The sequence below is a fragment of the Dermacentor variabilis genome, unplaced genomic scaffold, assembly GCF_050947875.1.
Source record: "Dermacentor variabilis isolate Ectoservices unplaced genomic scaffold, ASM5094787v1 scaffold_12, whole genome shotgun sequence".
Lineage (NCBI taxonomy): Eukaryota > Metazoa > Arthropoda > Arachnida > Ixodida > Ixodidae > Dermacentor > Dermacentor variabilis.
Genome location: NW_027460280.1, coordinates 49,005,408 through 49,031,427, shown reverse-complemented (window position 1 = coordinate 49,031,427; position 26,020 = coordinate 49,005,408). Strand labels below are relative to the sequence as shown.

General features: G+C 43.4%; 2 protein-coding genes across 2 annotated transcripts in view; one reads left to right on the top strand and one right to left on the bottom strand.

Annotated features, from left to right (window-relative positions):
- LOC142566361 (lateral signaling target protein 2 homolog) overlaps positions 1-5,314 on the bottom strand; it is a 51,320-nt gene extending 46,006 nt beyond the window's left edge. The window contains exon 1 of the mRNA XM_075677304.1: positions 5,071-5,314. Coding sequence (XP_075533419.1) covers positions 5,071-5,106 — 36 coding nt within the window. The 5' untranslated portion in view covers positions 5,107-5,314. The remainder of the gene's footprint in view (positions 1-5,070) is intronic.
- Positions 5,315-5,929: 615 nt separating this feature from the next.
- Positions 5,930-26,020, top strand: part of LOC142566345 (ribonuclease H2 subunit A) — a 51,763-nt gene continuing 31,672 nt past the window's right edge. Inside the window, exons 1-5 of the mRNA XM_075677265.1 lie at positions 5,930-6,140; positions 10,018-10,089; positions 10,161-10,284; positions 11,502-11,589; positions 16,926-17,063. Coding sequence (XP_075533380.1) covers positions 6,014-6,140; positions 10,018-10,089; positions 10,161-10,284; positions 11,502-11,589; positions 16,926-17,063 — 549 coding nt within the window. The 5' untranslated portion in view covers positions 5,930-6,013. The remainder of the gene's footprint in view (positions 6,141-10,017; positions 10,090-10,160; positions 10,285-11,501; positions 11,590-16,925; positions 17,064-26,020) is intronic.

The following is a 26,020-nucleotide window of genomic DNA, read 5'->3' as shown; positions in this document are numbered from 1 at the left end:
CCTCCTATATCGCGCCAACGGCACACGACACGCGCAGGAAACAGACGGGCGCGCGGATCGCGATGACGCCGCACTATGGACCCGTCTCGTGTGGCCGCGAACGCTTCGGATGCCCGACAGCAGCAAGTACGCGCGGCATTTCGTCAACCAAATGTCGCTCGCGACGTGGCTAATCTGCCGCGCGTGGTAACTGGACGGTCGCGCAAACAAGACCAAAGTGATGTAACTCGCGGTGGATGACATCATCACACAGCAAAGTGGACAATTTTTTTATGTCAGGTCTCAACGTCCGACATGTAGACGGGAAGCAAAGCTGTTTTAACGCGATATCGTTAAAGGCCCCGTGTCGCATACCTAGCGCCCCCCCCCCCCCCCCGTGTGGCGCAAGGAAGCTACTGAAGTAACTGAATTTCCCGAACTAAAATACGCAGAAAAATCGCAAAGTACGACTTAAGCGTCGGAATGTAATTTGACTATGCGAGAAAACATAATTCTGTTACGCGAGAACGAAAAGAAACCACTTTTCCAGCGTTTTTACAATTCATAGACTGGCCACGGCGTTCGCCATTTGCGCGCGCCGGCGTGTGGGTATCTTGGAGGCCACGCCGCATCGCAGCCCACGCAAGACGCCGCGATTTTACTGGAAAGGTCGCCTCCGTGCATAGCGTTAGCGGCTAGCGTTTACCGGGAAGCATTACGGTTTAAATACGCTCCAGTTGCCGGGAAGCGTGAGAAGCAGTCAGGAACCTTTGAATGCTATCGCGTTCCATTGTTGAAGGCGAAGCTTAAGCATTCTCCAAATTGTTTCACGTTCAACCCCCCGCGGTGGCTCAGTGGCTATGTCATTCTGAGCACGAGGTGGTGTGTTCAATTGCCGGCGGTTACAGCGCCTACATTCCGCGCTCTTTTGGTGCACGTCGCAAACTCCAGGTGGCCGACCGGCACACTCCAGTAAACATGCCCTAATTTGCCCGCAAGTTTCTCCGAGACGCTCAACCACGTTCTTTTGTTCCTCTTATTATTATTGTTGTATTTGTGTTGTATTTGTATTATTATTGTTGCACATGAGCAGCCATGAAGCAAACCTCGCAGGATTTCAGTTTTATCACGCCATGCTAGACGCATGCCAATGCCTCTCGCTAACGCTCTGGATTACGAAAAAAAAAGAGGGGAAAAAAGGAAACGATGATAAAGAAAGTGACAGGCTAGGTCTGTTGGTTTCCGCGGTGGAAAATGCATGCTACACGCTCGTAAAGAACGCATCTTGTACAAATATTTGTGACATGGAGTGGAGGAGGGAGGCACCCGACTATTTTGACAACTTCGGATTTTAAGAGAGGTCTTGGAGGAGGACTGGAGGGCGGGGTTAATACATGTGTAGCGCGCGGAATAGACTCTGCCTTGGTATGTAAATTTCCCCGCTCAGGGTGGGGGGGGGGGGGGGGAGAACATGTTTAGGGTAGTTGGCGAAGCGACGAAGAGGGTCTCGCACCCAAGACGCAAGGGCTAACCGCCAAAATGCGAACGGGAAACGTGCACCCACAGCCGCTAGTCCGAAATAACGCGGGCCAGACACGAAATCGTCCCCGCACACTGCACCGCCACGAGACGACGGCGCTCAACGGAGCCAGACGAGCCCCAGGGTGGGTGGGGGTTGTAGGGGTGAAAAGCAGCGAACGTTCCTGGAACGCTGGCAGAGCTGCGAGACGCGCCTTCGCGGTAATCGCGCGGGAACTTCCCACAAGCGTCCACTCATCCCGCCAGTCAACAGCTACTTGTGAGCAATGTCACACCTTGTCTCAGCTCCCTGCAACAGGAGCGACATCGAGCAGACGTCGGTCCCCACACTTCCGCGAATAACATACGAAGCGGAATTGGCTCGTTCCATTGCAAAGAGAATGTTTTTCAAAATCATACGCGGCTGGGCGGCAGACTCGACCGTCGCCCACGCTCGACGCGATCGAAGCGTTCGAGACGACGGGAAAGCTACTAGTAATAGCGGAAGTCAGGTGCCGACTTTGCCTGCTCTCTTCGACCACCGACGGCGAATCGTACACTGACTTTTGACGTTCACTGTGACTTTTGACGTTCACTGAAAGTTCCAGAGCGTTTCACGAGCGAAATAAATGTAAAATGTGCACTCGCGGCTGGAGCACGGACGTGGTTCCGTGACGCACACACAATATATACGTGCCTCACCGAGTGCTACAATCGCAACAGCTCTGCTATAGCAGAACGCACTACTTGCAAAAGAACTTGAGTAGTTAGCATCCTGTGTCATTTGCGCCTCTTGGCCATATCCTTTGACGTTCTGAGAGAAGACATGCAAACACATCTTACTTGAATATATACATATTTTTAGAGTGGTGGCGACATCGGCTCGATGCCTCTACTGTTGCAACGAGCGGAGACTTCGTGCGACGTTGTACATTAGCACAGCGCCGTGAAAAAAAAAAAAAACTGTAAGGATTACTATATTAAGTTGTCGGGTTTAACGTCTCGAAACTGCACAGCGGGTGAGGAGGGACGCCGCAGTGGAGGGCTCCGAAAAAAGCACGGTACACGAACGCTTTTGCATTCCGCACCCATCGGAGTGCGGCCGTCGCGGCGGGAATCGAACCCACGCCCTCGTGTTCAGCAGCATAACACCATAGCCACTGAGCCATTGCAGCAGGTCCTCATAAACATTAGACCCACACAAGGGCAAAAGCAGAGAAGTGGTCCGTTTATCTCTAGTTCTGCATGTCTTTGCACTGTAGCTTTTATTGTTCTATGCATGTGACAAGTAGTTTGCAAAGACGTGGATAAGAAAGTCGAGTGTTCTCCAGTAAAAACGGAACTATCAGCAACGTAATCCTAATCTCTGAGCCTTGGCACGCTCAGAGGGCGCCTCAGTGCGACGTCCTGACCAAGCGCCGATAAAAGCAACAACGTGGCCAGATTGAAACACGGAAACGGCCCTCAAGCTGCAAACGGCCTCGCATGTAGGATACGGAGAACAAAGTTCCCATCACCCTTCAAGAGAGGCCCCGAGCTAGCAGCACCACCACAGTGAACACACTCCTCACATCACAGCGAACACACTTCTCAGTGAATGACCTGCGACGCATGTTGCGGCAAGCGAAGTGCCTCATAAGCAAGGTTCACCAAGTCGCTGCTACCGACTTCTTTTGGAATGCTACCGTCCACCAAGGCCGCGTGTGAGGCCCCACGCGCTTGGTGGCGGTAAGCAGACATGGCATGGTCGAGCCAGAAGACCGTTCTACGCGTAGCACATATCTGCGCCTGCGTCTTCTTCGCTTAGTCCTGTCATCTGCGTTGCTTGTACTATAATCGAGTGCCACGTTTTCCTGCCGGTATGCCTTCCTCCGAGGAATCGCTCGCGAGAAGTCGCCTGACCGTTTGTACAAAAGAACGCGCTGCCGGGCAAGTGTCGTGTTCGCTTGTGTGGTGTCTATTTTTTCGCGCCGTTAAAAAGAATGATAGCTGGTCGCTATATAGAGTTGAAACATAGGAGGATATGGTTGTAATAGCCTGCCTTGCAGCACAGTTCCCATTGTAGTTCAGTTCACGCAACTGAACGATCCTGCATTACGACAGACACACAAAGACGGCAGATAAAATCTGCGCGTTGAACTAGATGGCTCGAGGAGGCAGACAATACTTGCACAATAAATCGCATACTATAACTAACTGATTAACCAAATTTCACTAATTAAGTATTTAACTTATTACTCAAGGGCACAATTTACAAATGATAACCACTTAGTTCTCAAGGCATGGTCCACTTGGAATGAATTCTGAGGATGGCACCGGATGAGCGGTAATATAGTGTTACAATCAATGAAATACGCGTAAATTACAATCCAGTGCCACCAGCGAAATAACAAATAAAGACTCCAATCCACGAGAAGGGGGACAGGGCGCAATCATCGACCCCCAAAGTTTCCTCGCGACCACTTCCTCAAAAACACGGAAGGTAACGAACGGCCAGTTAGCTTTGTCACGTCGTACCTACAAGACCGATGGGCGACACAGCGCACGAATGCGATAAGGCACCTTGGTGTCAAGAATATAACAATGTTCAAGCAATCGACACCTTAAACCACCCCTCGGTGCCTCACGCAGTTAAAACATACGGCACAACGAAAAGCCAGCCGAAAGTAATCTCGATGCAGACGCTCATCGGTGTCAAACAGAAACGCAATTGTCAAATATTGATAAAGTGATCCGTGAAATCACTGCTATCTTCACTTTATTTTAGACAGAAAGGACGCAAGAACATTACCAAATAAGAAAATTATGAGGAACCGACAATCGTAATTCAAGTAGCAGAGGAATTTTAAAGGTCATAAAATACTTATAGTCGGAACAGCTACGTAGTAGCCGTCACGACTAATGAAATAGCTAAACGTTGCGAGCTATGCATCATAAATTGTGCGTGATGTCAGTTAACGGCAGGGGCAATTTGACACACTCTGCTCCACGTCGGTTTCCGCACATAACGTAAGCTGCATCAGCAAGCGTGTGAATATACCGCTCGTGAAATTATCAACTACTAGCGGTAAAAAAATAAGGGTCCCGAGCGTATTGCATTGGCACGTCACACAGGCCGACGCGAAGGGGCTCACTTTCCGGATGTCACGGCCCAGCGATTTGAATATATCCCTGCTGAAGAGATTGCGAAAGCTAATGGGTCTGATGACGCATTCGGCACAGCCGACAGACAATGCTCGCTCTAACTGCACTAAAGCAGATGTAATACGCCTATGGATGGACAAATTATTCACACAGCATGCAAACGATCGTCGGCCACCAGTCCTGAGGCTGGAACCGCGCGCTTCAGCAGACGCGTTTCACTGTAGTTTAGGACGCTACTAAATGTTGCTGAAGTAAACAGTAAAGTTAATCACACTAGTTGTGCGGCGTTGTTTAAATAAAGTCGGAGAGTAGGAACATTTCGAAAAACGACGGCGCACCACGTATTGCTGACCATGAGAGAAAGGCGCGGATGGTACGCAACTGCTGCAGACGATAAAGTCGATCAAGCATTAAGCCTAAATATCTCACCTTTGGTCTGTAGAACCATTTCCTCAGGGAGTTCATCGTGCGGCTCTGTGCGACTTCCTGATCTGCCTTTACTCAGTCCGCCAACGCTTCGCAAATCATAATAGCTATTAGCCCAGCCAACAGCAACTAGAGAACCGGGTCGAAACCGTCGCGACTTTCAGTCACACCCGCACTCGACCGAAGCCCCTTCGGTTTGCGTAGCTGCTCGCGGAACGGGACGCACAGCACGGGACGCGAGCAAGAAAACAACGCATGCGCGAAGTGCGATGCTCTTTCTGCTTAACTTCCGGCTCCGTTTTCAAGACGGATGTACGACAGCATGACGCTATAATGTATATGACATGACCATTAAACGCACTGATCATAAGCGTAATAATGGCAGGCATATTTCTTGTTAGTTAAGCTGATACTCAACTATATATAAATTTTCGTGAAGCAAACTTGTTCTTTCTTCGAATTTAGGCTATTGCGCATCAAGTTCCGTTGAAAAGAAATGGCAACATTGCAGTGCTCTAAATGCATATCTAAATGCAAGGCCTTTGAGATTGTATACATATATCATGCCGGACGGCCGCGAAGAACTGAATGTCGCAATCTTGGAGGCCATACCAACTTGCAGTAATTTGAACTTTAGGACTGTCTAATAAAAGTGTAATACATATTTCACTACTTTGAGCGAGCCATGAAACCAATGCAGAACCGTTTGTACATTTATTTGTACTTTTGAAGTCCCATCGAGGAAAAAGCATGGAGGAAGGAAGATTTTACCACAGAACACCTATATGATTTTACTTCCTCCATGAGGAAAAAGAAACTGAAAGAGGTAGAGGGCTTTGAGGAGTGGCTTCGACAGCGATCAACAGAATCCAATCCAATCTACAAAGCGTTTACTGAAAAGGCGGGCTGCTTCAGTATTTTTCGTCGTCAGAGTGCCATTGTCAGCATGAATTTAGATACTTTTAATAAAAATAATAGCAAAAATGCTATAATTAAGTCAGTTGTACCGGATGTAACAAAATCAGAGCCTTGTATGCTGGGTGTGGACGAGGCTGGAAGAGGACCTGTTTTAGGTGCCGTGCACGGATACTTACTTTTGTTGCCATACGCGTGATCTACATAGCTTTGAATCCTGCTTTGAAATAATAGACCCAGAAACCTTTCATCAAGTGATTCGCTGATGTACCTTCGATCATATTGTAGCTACCGTCAGTCGCGGCAAACTCGGAATTTTGCGTCCTATATTACATGCGTTGAGTATGACAATTATTCTACACATACGCAGTAACACTACACATTCAAGCACTAAATAATATATCACTATTATACCGAAGCATTCAGCGAGACAAGCAGAAAAAGAAAAATAATGTTTTGATTTTATTTACTGTTATGCACGCAGTGCCGTGGGTAGCGTGTTGCAAGTCTAAATTGTAATTGAATCGTTTTGAGGAAGAAGTTTCCGACAAAACTTCGTTAAATATACCTTATCATCCTGATGTAAACACGTAAGTTTACGCGGATGATAATGCGTTCCTTGTTTCTTCAGATGACATTCAGTCTCATTACAGGACGTAAGATTATCACCACCCTTGAACAGTGACTAGAAAAAATTTACCCGTCTCTCAACGTTAACAAGAGCGCGGTTCTGGTCTTACTTTCCGCTAAGGAGTTCAGTGTATATATCTCTCTGTTATCAGAACAAATTCATCCCCCAAGTTGAAGCAACTAAGTACTTTTTGGTGATTTGTGATGGTAAACGCAATTTGCTACTGCATATTGAGTATGTTGCTGCGAAAGGAGGCAGTTCTCTCGGAATATTGCTACGACTGAGCAATAATCGTTCTGGAATGTGGAGACACGCTGCTAATGATATACAGCATGTATGTCAGGCCAATATTAGAATTTGGGTGTGTTCTGTTCACTGGAGCTGCCGCTTATAAGATTCGTCCCTTTGTTTTAATAAAATGGGATGCACTACACTTTTGGCTTGGCCTCCCCAAATTTCTAGCGAACGCTGCACTGTACCTGGAAGCGCGAGTGCCTTCGTTAATGCCTACGTTTTGACTACTAACAGCTGAAACCTTTCTGCGACTGCATGAAGGCCATTTTAGAAGACACGAGACAGTGTTTATTAGTCTTGACAGTTTATTTTTTAATGTCCATTGGTCCCATTTTCATGCTTACTGGTGGTCTCTGCACAGGCATTACTTGAGCCCTTGAACTCCAGCAAATTCTACTACTGTCCCTCTAGAAATTATTTTTGATAATGTCTACCTAATTAAAGCAAAATTTTTATCTTCATGAATTCTCAATAACTTGCTGGGTGATCACTTCAGGCATATTTAGACCAAGATTATAATAGCAACAGATGCCTCGCAGAGCAATGAAAAGGTAGGTGTAGGAATCTTTTCTCATTTGCTAGATGGGTCCTATTCAATTAGGCTTCCTGGTTTTACTCCTATTTAGCAGAATTCTTAGCTTTAGTTTTATCATTGTGGAGATTGAACCCCTCTCTTTCAATGTAGCTACTATTGTCACCGACTCGCTCTCTCTACGTTGATCACTTACAACATGTAGAGACTAAAAAATGTTGCAAGCATTATATCTATTGGCTCTGTCTCATTTGTATTTCCTTTGTTTAATTAAGGTGCCTCAGCACAAAGGTTTACCTTTGAATAAGTGTGCTGACTCATTAGCGTAGGCTTTCCTCTATGACCCTTTAATTTCTGCTGTTCCTTATATCACTGCCCCTAGGTTTCATATATTCATAACTAACTGCTCACAGTTCACCGTCATCGCCAGCCATGCGTCTAAAACTACTGACGTTATCTCTGGAGTTCCCCAAGGTTCCGTTCTTGCTCCGCTTCTCTCCTAATTTTCATCAACGACCTGCCATCTGGGATTTCGCCATCCGTCCGTCTTTTTGCGGACGATTGCGTCATTTATCGCCGCATCTCCGATAATACCGACCAGGAATCCTTACAAGACGACCTAAACAAAATCCAAAAATGGTGTTCCGACTGGCTTATGCAGCTTAATATTTGAAAATGTAAATGCATGCACATTTCACGTAAGCTTTCCACTACCCTTTTCCCGTACTCGCTGAACTCCATGGCGTTATCAGTAAAAAACTCATACAGGTACCTAGGAGTCGAAATAACTAACAAGCTAACTTGGGTGGACCATATCACGAAACTTTGTGCTAACACTTCCAGAACACTTGATTTTATCCGAAGATCTCTGGCTATGTCCCCTCCATCCATCAGGCAACTAGCATACGAAACATACGTCCGCTCTGAAATGGAGTATGCCTCAGCCATATGGAACCCTCACCAGGTTTACTTGATTCAGTCGCTCGAAGTCATTCAGAACCGGCCAGCCCGCTTCATAACTTCCCAGTACTCACCTTGGCACACCGTTACTGACATGAAATTGACTCTCGGAATCGAACCCCTAGCACTCCGCCGGAAACTTGCAATGCTCTGTCTTTTTCGCAAATTATACTTTAACTTTCCTGTACTGCGCGAGAACTTATTACATGCTCCGATACGCTCATCTCACCGTTTGTTTAACTCCCTTAGCATGCAGCGTTTGCATGGTTCCTCCAACGCCTTCAACAAATCCTTCCTCCCCATCGCCATAAAAGAATGGAACAATCTTCCCGAAGCCGTGGTTTAAGAGTCAAATCCGTCCAAATTTAGACAGTTACTATCAGACCATTTCAACCCAAAATAGCCACTTTTCCTCACGTTTCCTCTCCCAGCAATCCGACTTGCTTGTGTCATCGCCTATTTTTCCTTCTCTTCTTTTTTGCTACTTATGTTTAGCATGTTTCGCATTTACGTGTACACTTTTCTTTTAATTTATTGCTACTCAGTTTCAGATATTTTCATTGTTCTGTTTATACCTGATGTTTTCTACAGTTTATTATTTATTTTTCTGTTGCCTTTGTTTGCATTTTTTTTTTTTGAGCTGATGTATGGCACTTTCACATCGCTGTTCCCCCTCCCCCCCTTGTGTAATGTCCCCGAAGGGACCCTTAAGGGAATAATAAATGATGATGATGATGATGATGATTAACAGTAATGAACAAGCTGTATAAATCTAGCCTGGCCTCGTGTTCTGACTACCACCACCTACTATTCCCCTGAAGTCGTAAATTCTGCCCAACATGCAAATTGGAGGTTGCATTTACTAGGGTATGCTTCCGCATCGTGACACTAAATTTCTATATACACAGGGCTGGTTTGGCGGCATCTCCTTTGTGTATACAGTGCGATGAACTGGAAACAATTGACTACTTTCTCCTTGCTTGCCGACGATTTTGATCAGTAAGAAGGTTGCTCAAGGTCCCTATAAACAAGCTTGGCCTCAGCATGAATGTCCCTGTCCTGCTTTTGTTTGGAGCTTCCACATTGGGGTACAGCCATCAGAATGTTTGCACAGTGATGAAAGACTATTCTTGACACCAATCGGCTATCTTCCTAAAACAGTAAACTTAGGATAATTATTTATCTATTTTTTAAGACACTTTAGCATGATGGCTGCTCCACTTTAAACACTGAGCAGAATACATGTTTCTTCAGTATTCTATTTCTAAACTTCTTTTACCCATTTTCTGCAAACTGCGCACTTCTCAAATAAACAAGTGCCATTATTAGAAAATTTATGAATGGGTAAGAAGTGAGGTTACCTTAAAGATGATACTGCTATGCTAACATAACTTCTATTTCTTATTTGTATTCTTACTAAACTACAATATAAAAGTTAATTATGAAGTACCAGAGGAGCGTAGGCAAGCATATGCACAAAAGAATTTGTATTGTTTTTGAATGCAACATTTATTCTAACTTACTTTAATATGTAGAAGGGCACAGCTGTGATCATGAATTGTTTTCAAGCAAAGGGGCACTCACCACTTTTTTTCTTTTTGAAACATGTTTATTGCAGGTCCCATGGTCTATGGAATTGCTTACTGTCCACTTTCCGCAGAAAGTCAGCTGAAAGAACTTGGATTTGCTGGTAAGATGTCTCCAAAAGAGCTGCGCAAAACTGCTGCAGACATATACCGTTTCTTGTTATTGCCTCACCAGATTCTAAAACTCTTACCGAGGAGAAGAGGGAAGAGCTTCTGAGTTCTGTGGAGAAGTCTTCATTTCTTGGCTTTATGGTGGAAGTCATACCTCCCTCTGTCATCAGTGGCCACATGCTTGATGTGTGAGTGCATATTCGGCAAATAAAAATCCACCAAGCAAGCATCTGTGCACATGTGCACAAACTGTGCTGGGCTGCAATAATGCAGTCCTTCTATTCCGTTGCTGTTTCAGAGCACTTAATTTTGTCCTTGGCTTCAGTAGCTACGTTATTAGCACCAGGTTCACTTTGTACGGCAGATAAAAATGGAATAAACTTGAACGAAAATAATTATGCTAAGTGGTCATTGTCACATTTTCAGAAACTGCTTGTGATTTTGCTGATTGGTAATGTATTGCTTGGTGACCAATGATGGATTCAACGAATTAATGTAGTAGAGAAAGTTTGATAGATGCTATTAGCATTCAGTTGTGCAAAATCATATCCTCTGCTGCTTCCTTTCTTCTGTTATTAGTGTTGCAGAGTGACATGTACACCGTAGGTTTCATGTTGCTCTTGTCGTAGCTTTTATAAAGGCCGAATTTTGTTTTATGTCAAGTGCCCTGCACTAGACCTTTTTAGCCTAAAAGCATTTTAACATACACTTTACTAGGGTGATATTGTTGGTGGCTGACACAGATTGTCTGTGCTTAATTCTGAAAGCAGTGCTTGTGAAAACATCAGATTGGATGCAAACGTTATGGCAGCTTTGCGGATCATAAATTAATTTTGTAAGTGTGCTAAGCATAATGGCTGAAGGTACACCTTATAAAAGTGTACACCTTTTGGGGCATACCCTGTCCCAAAACAACAATCGTCATCTGTTTTGCTTGCATTTAGTTTCTTGAAAACTCTGTGCTCACTACTTTCCTGTCAAGAATGCTATGTCACGATGATAATACACATGCTTTTCCTGCTGGAACTATCAGGTACACAGCATTAAAGGAAAAATCACTCAATATAGGTGACGATTATTATTTGGAGACAAGGTAAGCCCCAAAAATTTCAATCTTTGTTAGAGTGTTGTGGGCAGCTTTTGCTCGAGGAGGAAGCCAGCCGTTCTTGTTCAAGTTCCTTCATAATAAACTTGTCACTTTATGGTCTCAAGCTAATGTTTGTGAAAGACACTGCATGGGCAGAACATTTGTAGCATGCTTTTTGAAGGCAGAAGTCCACCTGTAAAAAGATCACGTCCTCTACCTCTTTTTAACTTGTGATCACATGTTCTGATGCATGCAATAGTTGATACAGGTTAACTATTTCCACAGCAAATGGATGTAACTTCTGCTTTTCTATGGTAGGACAAAGTACAGTTTGAATGCAATCAGCCATGACTCTGCCATTGGTCTCATTCAGCAAGCTCTGGATGATGGTGTACAAGTAGCAAAAGTAAGCACTTGCTCTTACCTATGTTCAATGTGTGAAACATGTTTCGTATTAACTTGATATACTGCTTCAATAAAATATACCATATTCCATTAGAATGGCATGTAATACATTCATGTTTACTGGTGCATACTGCTGGCTATGAGAAAGTATGTTCTGTTGTTTAGGTTCCTTAAGGTGCTCAAATATAGTGAGAAACTGGTTTATCAGCATTGTGTCATCACGCACTCACTGAGTAGTACACAATCTGCATATTTTCCCACATATTTTACTTTATTAATGGTGAATTTTATTATGTTTAGTTCACCAAAACTGTAGCTTCCTTCAATGTTGCCTTCCAGGAATCACCAGTATTGAAAAATATGTTCTCAAATTATGTGGTGAAGTACATTTATATTCTAGTTAACATTTATCAGCATTATGAAAAAAGTGCTTTACTGATAAGTAGTGGAACATCAACGCTTCTCAGCATGGATTTTGAGGGTGTGTTACTCAAAACTGTATCTAACCACATGTTTCCTGCTAAAGAGATTAGACTTCATTTCTGCTCGGCTTCACTTCTGAATTAGCACACGTGCCTTTAAGTGGATAATTACAAAGTTAATTTGGGAAACTTTAGGGATTAACTATCATTTCACCAGACTTGTACGCGTTTCAGAAAAAAAGTGTAAATTACAATTTCAATCAAAAACGTAATTGATTACAATTAGCAATTACTGCCCTGCAAAAGTAACTGGGCAATTACTAAAAAAGGAATTGATTACAGTTATGCTACTTTCGTTTCAACTTTTATTAACGTTGCATGAATACAGCAGGTATATAAAATGAGCTGGCCTGGCTCTTTGAGCCCGTTGTTGCTGCCCTTCACGCATTGTTTAAATTCACTAACCATTGTTTTCAAACTTTTCATCACTCATCTTACCTTTTTTTGTTCTAAAGACATCAACAGTGATACAGAAAACTCAGTAGATGTGCTCGCTGGAAGTAACGCTGGTATGTAGCATATGAATACTTTACACACAAGATTGTGATTGCATAATTCCTTATTGCTCGCCATCTAGATCCTGCTGAAGAGTAGCGTTTCATTGTTGAAGCATGGAGAAGACACTCCTGTTATGGAAAAGCTGAAAATATTATCCGCAAGTGATTTGCTGGAAAGAACTTCCAAAGTGGCCATTGGTGTTGAGTCATAGCAACACCGGTTCGCTTCGTTGGCCAACATCTGGTGAAGCCTCTGCCAGCCTTCTCCACTCGTTAGCCATTTAGACTTAAACCGAAGAATTGTAAGGGACGCCAGCAGAAGTTTGCATTGCTCGAAAAAGGGGTTAACTGTGTAATGTACTTAAAGATATAACTGCCTATCATTCAGCCGTCAAAACACTGTTTGTGTTACAATCGCAAGATAAATGTAGGCGTGTCACGTATCATGCAGACAGACAGGAACACGTACATTTAACGTCCGAAAAGTTGTCTATATGAGAAAAATCATTGATTGCGCTAAGCAAAGTATTGAGTAGCAACTCTTACCGCCTATGGATGCCTCTTAAAAGCGCCTCCAAGAGAGGCGTGCAAAACTGGTTTGTCTATCGAAAGAGGCACACCCACGAGGCTGCTGCGTTTTATAACCACAGGCGTTCTGCTGTAGTTCCTGCCAAATGCAGCTGCTAAAAGCTGCATATCTTGTTATAGCTTGTCCTGGTTACAACTGGTTACAAGTGATTGGTTACTGAAAAATAAAATTGAGTTACAGTGACTGTTACTGAGTAATAAAGTAATCATTGAATTACAAAATCACGAAGTAATTATTTACATGTAGTTTGTTACATACAAGTCTGCATCTAACTGCAATTATAGTGCAGGCAGTATTCGCCTATCCTAGTAATCCAGCTGATAAGAGATTCTCAATATGTGCCTTAGGAGATTTTACTGCAGAAGCGGTTTTTCTCAAGGCCTCTTGCACACAGAAACAATGTCCTTGCTCAGCATGGCTCATCACAGGGCAGCACACATATAACGAGTTGGCAAATAGGCATAGCCATCTAACTACTGCTACAAGAGCACTGGTCACTGGCTCTGTTCTCTGCAGAATTACACAACAAAATAACAAACAACCAAAAAAACTGTACAGAAATCATTGATGATGATTGTTAATTTAAGTGAATAGACGAATGCTTCTAGAAAGCTATTCACATTTTTAAAGGAATGATGCACTTGAAGGTGCATATTTGTTTCAGTTAGGACATTTAGGTAGCATCCGTTGTTTCAGTGCGTAATTTCATAGAGAACAGAGGTATTAACCAGTACATCTGCAGCTGTGGTGGAGCCCTCTCTTACAGGCATCACAGGCAGAGAGAGCGACGAGAGAAAGGCTGTTTTTACTGAGCGCTAGACTGCAGCATCTAAACCTTCAGGAACTGCAAAGCTCTCATGAAACAGCATGTGCCGGTAGGCCAGGTTGTTCGCTCACACATTCTACTTTTACAGATGATGTTAGGAAATACCTGCCGCGGTGGCTTAGCGGCTATGGTGTTGCACTGCTAAGCATGAGGTCACGGGATCAAATCCCGGCTGCCGCCGCATTTCGATAGGGGCGAAATGCAAGGATGCCCATGTTCCGTGCATTGGGGGCACATTAAAGATCTCCTGCTGGTCAAAATCAATCCAGTCTCCCACTATGGCATGCCTCGCAATCAAATCATGGTTTTGTTCCGTAAAACCGCAGAATTGAATTCAGTGTTACAAAACCATGTTTACGACGAAGCCGAGTTATACATTCACATTGTCGCTTCTTGCGCATTTTCACAACCTTTATTAGAGTGCTGAAAGTTTCAATGAAATTTCACAAAAATTATATCGAAGGATATAATTTGTGTAAGCATTCAGCAACGAATGCCAACAGCATGCGTCTTATACATCGGCACCTTTGTATCAGCAGTGAAAGTCCAACCAACAACCATGAAGACTGGTGAAAGAGCCAAAGAAATCTATGTGCTTTACTAATCTCACTGCAACAATTATATGCTGTCAAGCATATCATTCCTTTAATAAACCCAGTTGACTTCTTTGGCTCTTTCTCCCGTTTTCCTACTTGTACTTTCTCTGCTAAAGGCACTTGCTCTCATGCAACCGTGTTGCGGGACGCATTTGTCGCCAACTATCTCGTTGAGACATATGTGCTGTCGTGTGAGAGCTTTGTGGTGTCTTAAGGTCTAGATGTTGTGGTCGGTGGTAGCCCTGTGTTGTGTTTCTCTGGGCTGATGGTTGCAAGGCGCATTTGTTGAATTCCACTACACATCTCTTGTTGATATGCGGCAAAATGTACTCTGCTTCCATGAATAATACACATTTTAATGCCATATACTTCCAAACCTGTTCGAGACTGCTTACACTGTCCTGTGGCATTCAGTGGCCGCAGCTTCTGCAGTAACCCAGTAAGTTCAGAAATTAAATTGTCCTAAATTTTCTTAGGTCTGTTTCCAAACACCCAAAAAAAATCACCTTGTGTATGTGTGTGTGTGTTTGTAGGGAAGGGAAGAAGTGGGGAAGGAGGTAGACGCAATTGTACACATTGCTCCAGAAGGAAGAATGTATATTTAAGATCTGTAGATTCTCACTGGCATAGCCTGGTGTGTGCTTTACACATTAGGATAACCCTGTATTTTCAGATGCGTTGCAGGGATGTACGTGTGTAGAGTGCATGGGTACAGGTGACGGTCATTTGCCCGTTTTACACCCAGTACAGTCCAAGAGGCACAAAAGCAGTTGTAAGCTTCATGCACAAGATCATCCATGTTTCTATATTTTGGCAACAGGCCTGTGGATTGTGATTTTCGTAAAGCATGGTCATATCTCACAGTGGCCCAGCCTAAATGGCTCTATTGACTCCTTTTTGCAGAGCGGTTTGCTCTAGAGAAATGAGATGGCGCTTTCAGCACTGTGCTGCACGTTGCCTCGCACGAAAGTGCATGAAAACGAAAGCATTACCATGCCTGCCCTGCTACTATGCGATCAACTGCTAGAAATGCAACTGGGTGTTCGCTAATGCACTGTGCTCCATTCATGCTTCAAAATGTATAACGGTAAAGGGAAGGTATGTGCAGTGGTTGGCTGCAAAAAATAGTGACTTTCATAATAAAAAAATTTAATGAGTATGTGTGATTAAGTCCATGGACCACTTCTACATAAAGAACGTGTGTGTTGCCAGCCACCATTTGCGATGCATGGCTTTCTTCGAGGATAAAAAAATTAACTCTTTTGCCATTGTTGTATCGCTAACCTCCAAGGAAAGGACTTCAAGCACGGAATGTTGGCAAGAATTAGTGCTGCTCGTTACATAGTGACAAAGGGAGTAGCACCGCTTCCTAGCATAGTAAGTTTGTCGCACTCTGTCTACATGCTATCTACGCTTTACGTCCATCCGCCCCAACACACATGCAAACTTACGCCCATCATATCGCCCACGTATGAAGAATAAGTTAATGGACTCCCTATTAAATCAATGCACCGAAGCATGGGTGACTGCGACTTACACTGACTACACATGAATGTTCGATGCTGAACGTTTCGTGACAGTCCACACAGTAAGCGAGTGACTAGCGATATTACACATTTGCTACAAAGCAAAGTACAGATCATCTACATCTCTTCGTTCCAAGCCCTTATGTGCAGCAAGGACAAACCTATCACAGCTGAGCACACCTGCGAGCGATTAGGCAGCAAATAAACAATCAGATAGTGACTGCACCAAAGAAATTTATGGAGTCAGTTGGAAACATGACAAACTGCTGCTTTAAAGTGATTGCCAAATAAAGAATGAAGATTGAAACCCACTGATCCTGATTAATTCAAAAGCGGAAAGTTTGGACTACTTGGAAAAAATTTCTAGCCCCGCTTTTAGTATGAGCACCGTATATGCTGCTTGTGCTGTTTGCACAAGGCGTAATAAGCATCGAAAGTGCTTACATGTCCTCTGAAGCTGTGACCAAAGATTCGTGTCGTCCACCCAATCACCGTGTACAATATCTGACATAATAGAGATTGCTGAGCCACACTGCGGCATCATGCACATCCATTGTAAGTACGGATGCAATGGAGACAGCTGAGGCAAGCAATGAACGCATCGCCACGTGATCAAACATAGTGGCACCCATGAGATCTTTGGAACAGGGTCAGATCTATATAAAGCCCAAGTCTTGCTCACACCTTCCTAGCCTTTGTTAGGCTTGTGCTTTTGAATATGGCATAGTTCTCTGTGTTGCTGATGGCATGCTACTCTAGAATGTTTGGGCACCCCTAGCAGCTTTTGCATTTTGTTTTTTTCATACTTTTCTTTTTTCCAGGTGTATGTAGACACAGTGGGCCCACCTGAAAAGTATCAAGAAAAACTACAGGCACTTTTTCCTGATATAGATGTCACAGTGGCCAAAAAGGCAGATGCTACATATCCCATTGTTAGCGCAGCTAGTATCTGTGCCAAGGTGAGATACTAATTACTACACCATTTTTTTTATCTGTGATATTTTGGAATGTACCTATACTGTGCACCAGTATGAAAGGGAACACTTAATCTGTGTTTAAACAGCGATACCTGTAAACATTTAAGTGAGAGCCTCACTCACTGCTACTTGCTGTATACATAATTGTGATAAAGAGTCTGTCACATGCAACTTTTTCATTTGGAGAGCAACAAGAAGGAAAATTACAGGATTTAAATGTAAATCTGGTGTTTGCTTTCAAATTGGCAAACTGTTATGTCACATGCAGCATACCAGATTCTTTTTTTTCTTCCATGATCCAGCTATTCTCTCTTTTTTTCAGTGCAATTTTCCATAAATACCTGGAGGAGCCTCTGTGTTCCAACATATATTTAAGTGTTACTGGGTTTAGAAGTTCTCATCACTAACCTGTAACATTCATTTACTGTTCATCATTGCAGTCATTATTTTAGATGCAGAAGGGAAAATGCATTGTTACACCCTTATCTGATGAAATGAATGGGCACTGTAAATTGCCTTGTTAAGCATGCAGGTTTGTTAGGTTGAAAGCATTCTGAAAATCATGAAAACATAGAATTCACATCGTTCATAATGTATGCTGTAATTTATTTACCTCTGCAATGTTTAGTGGGGGCATCTCTATGCACTGTTGCGACTGGGGCTCCGATGTCGTCGACTATGCTCTGCTCATAGAGGAGTAACGGAACATGGGGCTGGGCCCGATATCCAGGACATTTTACACGCAAGTTTATATTACATAATCACAAGAAAATTCAAAGTAGTACAGAAAAAGTTCATAAAAAAGTTCTAGCAACCTATCACTCCTGCCGTCCGTTGCTCTTTTTATCCGCTGCCTGGTCATTGTTCAGTCTCCCCGAATCCGGTGTCAGGAGACTGATGACCTCAGGTACCACCAATCCGGAGGTCTGTTGCCCTTTCCCTCCGAAGAGAGCTTTGTCGGAAACACACGCACATCACTGGGCATAAACAGAAGATGGAAGGGTAGCATACTGACCCCGTCTCCGGCGTGGACGTGCCAGTTTGGGCGGCTGACAGGTGAAGGACCGTATCCTCGCACTGACCGCGTCTCCGGCGTGGACGTGCCAATTTGGGTGACTGACAGGTGAAAGACCGTAGCCTTGCTAATTGCCCAAACCTCTCCTGACCGAGGTACTCCAGTGGTGGCCATACAACATCCAATTTGAGAACAACCTTGACGAGGCCGTCGGCCTGTTTCCCATAATCGCATTATCCATGACCGGAGGTTGTCACTGGGTTAACGGCCACTTACAACAGCACCTATTTTAGTTTGTTAGAAGCTTGTGTATTCTTAATCTTTCTTGCACACCAGGAAACTAGAAATGAAAAACAGTGCACCCAAAGGTTTTTATCATTATAATGGCTATGTGCCAACTTAAACTAGCCCAATAACAATCTCTCCAACAAGAAACTCTATGAAGATGTCTAATAGCTAGAACACTGCACTGGGACCGGGCTGGCCCGAAAGCCTGGGCTGGACTCGGGCCTAGGAGCTATGGGCCTTAGTCATGCCCGGATTAGGCCTGGACATGCTATTTGCAACTCCACAAAACTGAAGACTATAAAAACTTCATCCCTATGCAAATTTTAGGTAAGTGGTGCCTGTAGGTTTATGGGAAAGTCAAGGAAGGCAGGCCACGACACAGCAGCTGTATGATGCACAGATTAGTGTACATTAGGAGCCCTCTTCGGCCATGGAGAAAATGGTACCAGTGATCAACCGTGCTCACTGTACGCCCCGCCTTGTGTTTAATGCGATCAGCATCCTTTGCCTACATCAGGCACTTTTTTGTCTGTCTGTCTGCCTGTCTGTTTTTCATTCTCTCTCTCTCTCACACACACACTCACTCCCTCTCTCTCTCACTCACTCCCTCTCTTCATGTGGCCCAATCGTTGTCTACTAACTTGAGCCACTGCATATGTTCTTGGGGTCATGGTACCATCGTCTTCATACAATCACAATCATCCTGTTCTAGTCATGTCGCTCTCGTAGCACTGTTGTACCATTGTCATCATTTCAGAAACAACATCAAATTGTCATCATACCCTCATCTCCATACTGCCTTGGCAGTTCCATCAACGTCATTCCATCGTAATCATGCTGTCATCATTCAATCGTGATTATGTTGCAGTTGTTGTGCCATTGTCGTCATTGTGTTTTCGACATACAGTCATCGTCACGACATTTCTTGTCCCAGTGTGGTCGTGATACTGTCATGGCCGTTCCATTGTCGTCATTCCAGCTTCATCATCTGATTCTCCTCCACGCCATTTTCATCATACAGTCGTCGTCACACTGTTGTCATCACACCATCATCATCGTAAGCTTGTCATTCGATTGTTGGCAGGCCACTGTTGTCATGCTGTTGTCGCATTGTCACCACCATTTAAGAAATGTCATCCAATTGTTGTCATACCGTCGTCGTCATACCGCTTTTGTCGTTCCACTGACATAATTTATCCTTGATTCCGTTATAATTGTGCTGTCGTCATTCATTTGTGATTATGCCACCGTCATCATGCCGTTGTAATTGCGTCGTGGTTATTTATCGTTGTCACTTCAGAACCATCCCATCGTCGTCATGCCGCCATCCTCATAATGCCTTTGTCATTCTATCGACGTCATTCCTTCTTAATTCCATTGTCATCGCAGCATGCGGTGTCGATGTATGGTCCTTGTCCTACCATCCTGCGATAAGCTTGGCGAGCGATAGTCATAACAAAGTGGGCCAATCACGGAGAGTGTATATCGCATACAGCCGAAGCACTTGAAATCTCAAGCAGACGACTACAGTTTCTAAATAAAGGTGTCTTAGCAAATATGGTGTGTTGCTACGTGGTCGCTAAGCTGCGTGAATGCTAATTGCATTAGCTTCTAGTCATATTAAGATGGTTTCTACTAGAATTCCTTCATCTTAGTGACACTAAAAAACTCTGGTCAATGTTGTTCCCAGTTTATTAAGACCTTGAATTCCTAGAGGCCATTGTGCTCAGGCATGAGATGGACGGCCCGATGTTCGATGGAGGTAGCACTGTGAGTTTGACAGCGGCCCCACCTATCAACAATGGGAAGTATTGTGGTGGTTGGGAGTGGCAGCAAAAGGCAAACTTCAAGATTTGCAAGAAATCACAGGTTCAAATCAAAGTGATGAAGAGTTGGAAAGATATTTACATTGCAATGATGCTAAAGAGATTGGAAACTATTTGATTGGTGTGAGACTCATCGCTAAAAAATTCCCCAGACTGTCTTCAGGTATCCAAGCCGTCCTTATATACCAGCCACAAGAGGAAGCAATGCGAGGAGTTTGGTACAGCTGGTTACATTTTTCAAGTTCAAAAGACGTGCCTAGAGGCAGAGTCGTCTGCAATATTTTAGTGCTGAACAACAATATGTACATTTTCGACAGTGGTCACTGATGGGCCGCTTTGCACTGCTTGTGTGTGATCATTTTAATAGAAAAACAAAAATTAAATAAATTTTCCATGAGTTCTTAGAGTACTTAAATAAAGTGGTAGCAAATAAATTCTGGAAAGTACATTTGCAATTTTTTTTTTTTGTGTGTGTAAAGTCAGAGTGTAACTTGCTACTGGTTTCCATCTTTTTTTCTTCATTATTAGTTCAAGCGAGTTGAATATTGTGCCGTAGTTTATCGCACAATTAGTCCAACTAATAAAATTTTGACTTTCAGCTGTCCATTGTTCTTAGATAAATACTTTAAGCCTATGCGGATGCTGCAGAATTTCTCAACATTGGTGAGAGGGGTGGGAAAACAGAGTGCAGAAAATTTTATTTTCTCAGTGAATTTCTTTTAATGCTATTTTCACTTGTTAAGTGGCTGAACCCTCATGTTCGCAGCCTTGTATGTTTTTCTAGGACTAGGTGGGTTTCCTGTGAATCTATGTCAACAAACAAGCAGATCATATTTCAGTCTGACAGGAAAGAAAACGATGTGTCCTATGTTGTACATGCACTGTCCTGAAACAGAAGTAGACAGAGTTCAAATTTGCATATATTGCGAAACAAGGATGCGTAAATTGTCGTCTGAAGGACTGACATTATAATGAAGCTAAAGAAAGGAATAAAAATTGCATGTTCCATGTGAAAATATGATTGCATATAGGCGTTAGCCTTGCGGATCACCAGTTTGTGTTTAATGAAAAAAAGCTTCTAGTGGCTGTGTATTATAGTATTCCTGAAAGCCAATAGACCAGCGTATTTAAATTTACATTTGCATGAAATTTATTGGCTTGAGTTCCATCGCTGTACATCCGAATAATTATACAAGATACAAAAGTGAGGTGAAATGGCTGGCGATGTGTACGGGAGTGTTGGCCTATGTTTCTCTATAGTATGTTGCTGCACAACTATTTAGAAAATGTAGTACGGCCGTTCATAGCGCCCTTTAAAGCATGAACATGGTGATCGCTGCATGTACTTTTTTATATCTTTCTCCCTAAATGTAAGCAGCCGATGTGTCACTCCCGGTGGCTGTTTCTAGCCTGATCCCACCTTATTTTCCTAACTGTCCATTGTGTATGTGTGTTTTCATACCAAATATTCAAATAATAATCTGTGCGTGTTCAGCTAGCCATGAAATGTTTATTTCTCTCACGTTTAAAGTAGCCATCAAAAGGGGCTGCAGGGCAAGAAGCTGCTTTGATGTAGCTTGAATACTATCCAGCGCCTATTGATCACCTGACAGTACCTTCACAATAACTTGACCTAGCTTCCTACAGGCTCACGGGCTAATTGGTCGAACAGAACCGGGTCGGGCCGGGCCGGGTCAAGTTTAAAATCAACAGGCTAGGCTCAGGTGGGCCAAGGCATGGTGCTTTCGGGCTCAGGCCGGGCCTGGGCCTGAAAATAACTGGCCTATACAATGGCCTACTAACAGCTCACTCGATGTTGGCAGTGGCGATTTGGCAATGTCCACATGGTCGGTGGTTTCTGATTCCTTGACTGCACTGCCAAAAATGTTATGTTCTTTGTTAGAGATATCCAACCAACAAGCGCTTAATCCTTTCAGGGTCAATGATGTAAATATACGGTGCCACGAACAAGTCCAAAGTGGTCGATGCCATATATTTACAGTGCCGTCTGTACATTTAGAAAGCGCGCCAATTTCCAAACTTTTTCTTTCTTGGCATGTGCTGCCACTATGTGGGAATACATGGAATTTTTTTCTCGCGCCTCCCTCTCTCGGTTTTCATTGCATGGTTTGTTTTAGAGCTAGTTTGCTCCAGTGCATCCACATCCTACCGCTTGCGCATTGGCGTGTGGGTGGGCGGGCGGCGGTCTGGGTTTTCTTCCGCGGGCACGTTTGCCTTCTTGCACTCATAAATTTGATGGCTATCTCGTTACTAATCGCTCAAAAGGCGGCCGCCTGTTTCTCGCTCGTTTAGTGCTCACAGGGGTGAGCATAGGAAGGATGCCGTCGTGCGTGCGTTTCCTTTTCCTCTCTGTTTTTCTCGGAGACTTGCGAAAACTAATCGCCTCTGGTTGGCGATAAGATGAAGATTAGCGGAAGTTTGTCACACGTTTTGCTTTTTTGACGGGTACACAACCACACAGTTTTCTCGAGTGCGCTCACCTACGCAGTTCGATTACGCTATGTACGTAAATATTAGTGTAAGAGCAGGAACATTTGACACTTTCGAAATATTCTCGTTTGCGCATTTTCTAAGCTTTGAACTATGTGTATAACAATGCATCAAATTTTTAATTCTTATAAATTTATTTCCTTTTTTTATTGTTGTTATTCATGAGCAAGCAGTACATATACACCAACGGAAAAAATTTTTTCCTCACGTTACGGTCACCCTAGAAAAATTACAGCAAATTTTTTGTCGAAATAGGTCCCTCAAAAGGATTAGAATCTGTAGTAAAACAAATTTACCCTGAGCAGTCGTATATGGCGAAAAAAATCGACCCTGAAAGGGTTAAAAATATGCATCCAGAAACTCAATTTCTGTGGTGTAATAAAAGAGATGGCCTTGCAAAACACCTATCATTCACTTTTTGTATAAAATATACTTCTGTGACTTTGTGCATTGTTGTGTCATTATGCTACGACAGTAGTAATATTGCATTGGACATCAACAGAGTACACTGGCAACATATACCGTGCAAATTTAAGCCTGCAAAACATGAACAAGTGCCGGGCAACTAGTAAGTTGGAGGATAGCTGGCTTTTCTGTGAAACATTATGATCCCTGAGGCGGTCATTCTATAAATGACCTGTCTGACTGTTGTAGCACACTGTTTCCATACTTGGCTAATCTTTCCTGAGGCTGTACCTTGCAAAGGGCAAGATATAAACTCTCAGTTGATAGTAAGCACTTGTGCTGTTGCCTTCTTTTGCATTCCAATATATGAGCAGAATACAAAAATGCTTGTGTACCATGCATTGGGTGCATGTTTAAGAACCCCAGGTGGTGAAAATTAAACCAGAGGTCTTCACTATGTCTTGTCTCAATTAAATTGTGGTTCTGGCCCATAAAACCCCAGAATTTTGTTTTTTGTTGCCTTCTATCTTGCGCGTTTTTTGTAGTACTTTTTTTTATCATGTTTGGCATCTATACTGCACTGGCATGCACATCTGTGTGCAGCAGTGGATTATCTGAGGGGAAAGAATCATTAGTTTTAACCTGGCAGTGTGCCGATCAAATATGCACACACAGTTGAGGACAAGTGGTGCGTCAGTGTAGTGACAAGGCATGCAACCTGTGAGTATATTTCCTTTACCTGTAACTTCCCTTCTCTACCAGAAAACCTCCCTCTTCACTTCTTTTCATTGGCAGTTGGTAGCTCTCGTATGCTGTCGCAAGCACTGTTTCATACAGCGCCACTTGTGGTGGAGTAGCCAAACCTGGAATGCTATGCTAGCAGATGATGTGGTTACTCACTACCTTTTCCGTGCACACCTGCACCTTTTAGCACCTCGTAAATGGCAAGCCGAACTACAGTAGGGCTATCCTAGATAAGGGGATGCTCATTTATGACGAAAGACATGTTTACAGAGTTCATGATTGCAAGAACAAGATGAAACTGACCTCTCCTAGTTAAATGTTGCTGAGCTGCTAGCTGTTCATTTATGCGTGGCGATTCCGTTTGCCTATATTTGGTAAAAATTATTGGTGTTGGGATGACATGCCACAGGGCCCTGCTGGAAGCACACAGCTGCTGTCCTTGCATCTCCTTTGAGGAAGTATGTGAAACTTGACTACTTTTATAATTCATTACTGCACATCTTTAAACACTTAGAGAATTTGAGCTGTTTAGCCAATATAGGATTGTGTTGAGCCATTGTAAGGGACGCATTGTATATTCTGCTTCTGAGAAAAATGGCATTTCTTGTTCAAATTCCGTTCTAATTCCAAAGCACCTGCCATTTCACAGCAGGATAAGATAAACTTCGTTGTAGTTTATTGTAAAATAGCTAGTTGCGCATGTGCTTTCCTAAACACTGATATTTTATGCAAGATTAGTTTGCCTCGGAAGGAAGTTTCTCAGTACAGGAGGAGTAATTTGAAAGTGCCCCCCCCCCCTTTTTTTTTTGTTGTGGTTTGTGTACGTAGGACCAAACTTATTTGGTGAAGAGCATTGACTGATTACATTTGTTTGGTCTGGAACTCTCTACTATACATCAACGAATATGTGCAAATAGGCCCCGTGGATGAAGCTTAGAATGACAGAAAGCTGTGCTAGTTGGTAAGGATTCATTATGCAAAAAAGGTGAGGCATTTTACTGACTGTCGTATGGGTGTGGTTTATAAAATTCCCTTTAGCTGTGGCCAGTTCTACGTAGGGCAACACCCGCCGTGGTTGCTCAGTGGCTATGGTGTTAGGCTGCTGAGCACGAGGTCGCGGGATCGAATCCCGGCCACGGCGGCCGCATTTCGATGGGGGCGAAATGCTAAAACACCCGTGTACTTAGATTTAGGTGCACGTTAAAGAACCCCAGGTGGTCAAAATTTCCGGAGTCCTCCACTACGGCGTGCCTCATAATCAGAAAGTGGTTTTGGCACGTAAAACCCCATAATTTAATTTTTTTTTTAATGTAGGGCAAACGGGGCGGTGTATCAATCAGAGGCTAATGGAACAATAAAAAGGTCGTTAACCAGTGGATCGCCTTCTAATCTTTCCCTACATTGGCAAGATTATAACTGCATGCCAGAGTTTGATGAATGTGCAATATTGCACATGCATAAGAATGAAGATGCGCGTCTTATGGTAGAGGTATGGCATATATATAACGGTAGAAGTGCGGGCGTGAGTCAGCCTTCAATTACTTTACATAAGGAAGAGCTTAAGTGTCTTAACAGTTATCTCTCACGTCGACCGGCCCGTGTACCCGACTGACACGTGGTGATACCATTCCAGAGCTTGCGCAGATGGCTTTTGTGTCTTCTTTCTTTTTTTTTTGACTCAGTGCCCCCTTCAGTTGATAATCGGCATTCGTGTTGTCCACTTCTCTACTCTTGTGTCCTGTCTGCACGCCTCACCTTTTTTGCATAATGAATGGAGCTATATACTGGATCTTGTTGCTGATGATTGGCATATTGTGATTGAAGTTTCTAGAAATGCAGACATATATTTGCTTACAGAGCTATTAGCATAACCAGCATGACTGTCGATGACTGTCTCGTCTTTGTGGAACTAGCCAGTGTTGCATGTCACAACAACAACAGGACAGACACATACCATGCTCACACAGAAGTTTTCTGCAGAAATGCACAGGGTGGGCACTTTTGCCATGTTTGCACTACAGCAGAACCTCGTTTATACTTTAAAAAAGAAGACGAGAAAAAAATGTACTAACCGAGAAAACGTGTCATCCGAAGTAACTGGAAAATTGGACAGACTCAACTGTAGCTGACATCTACGTAATGCTAAGCAT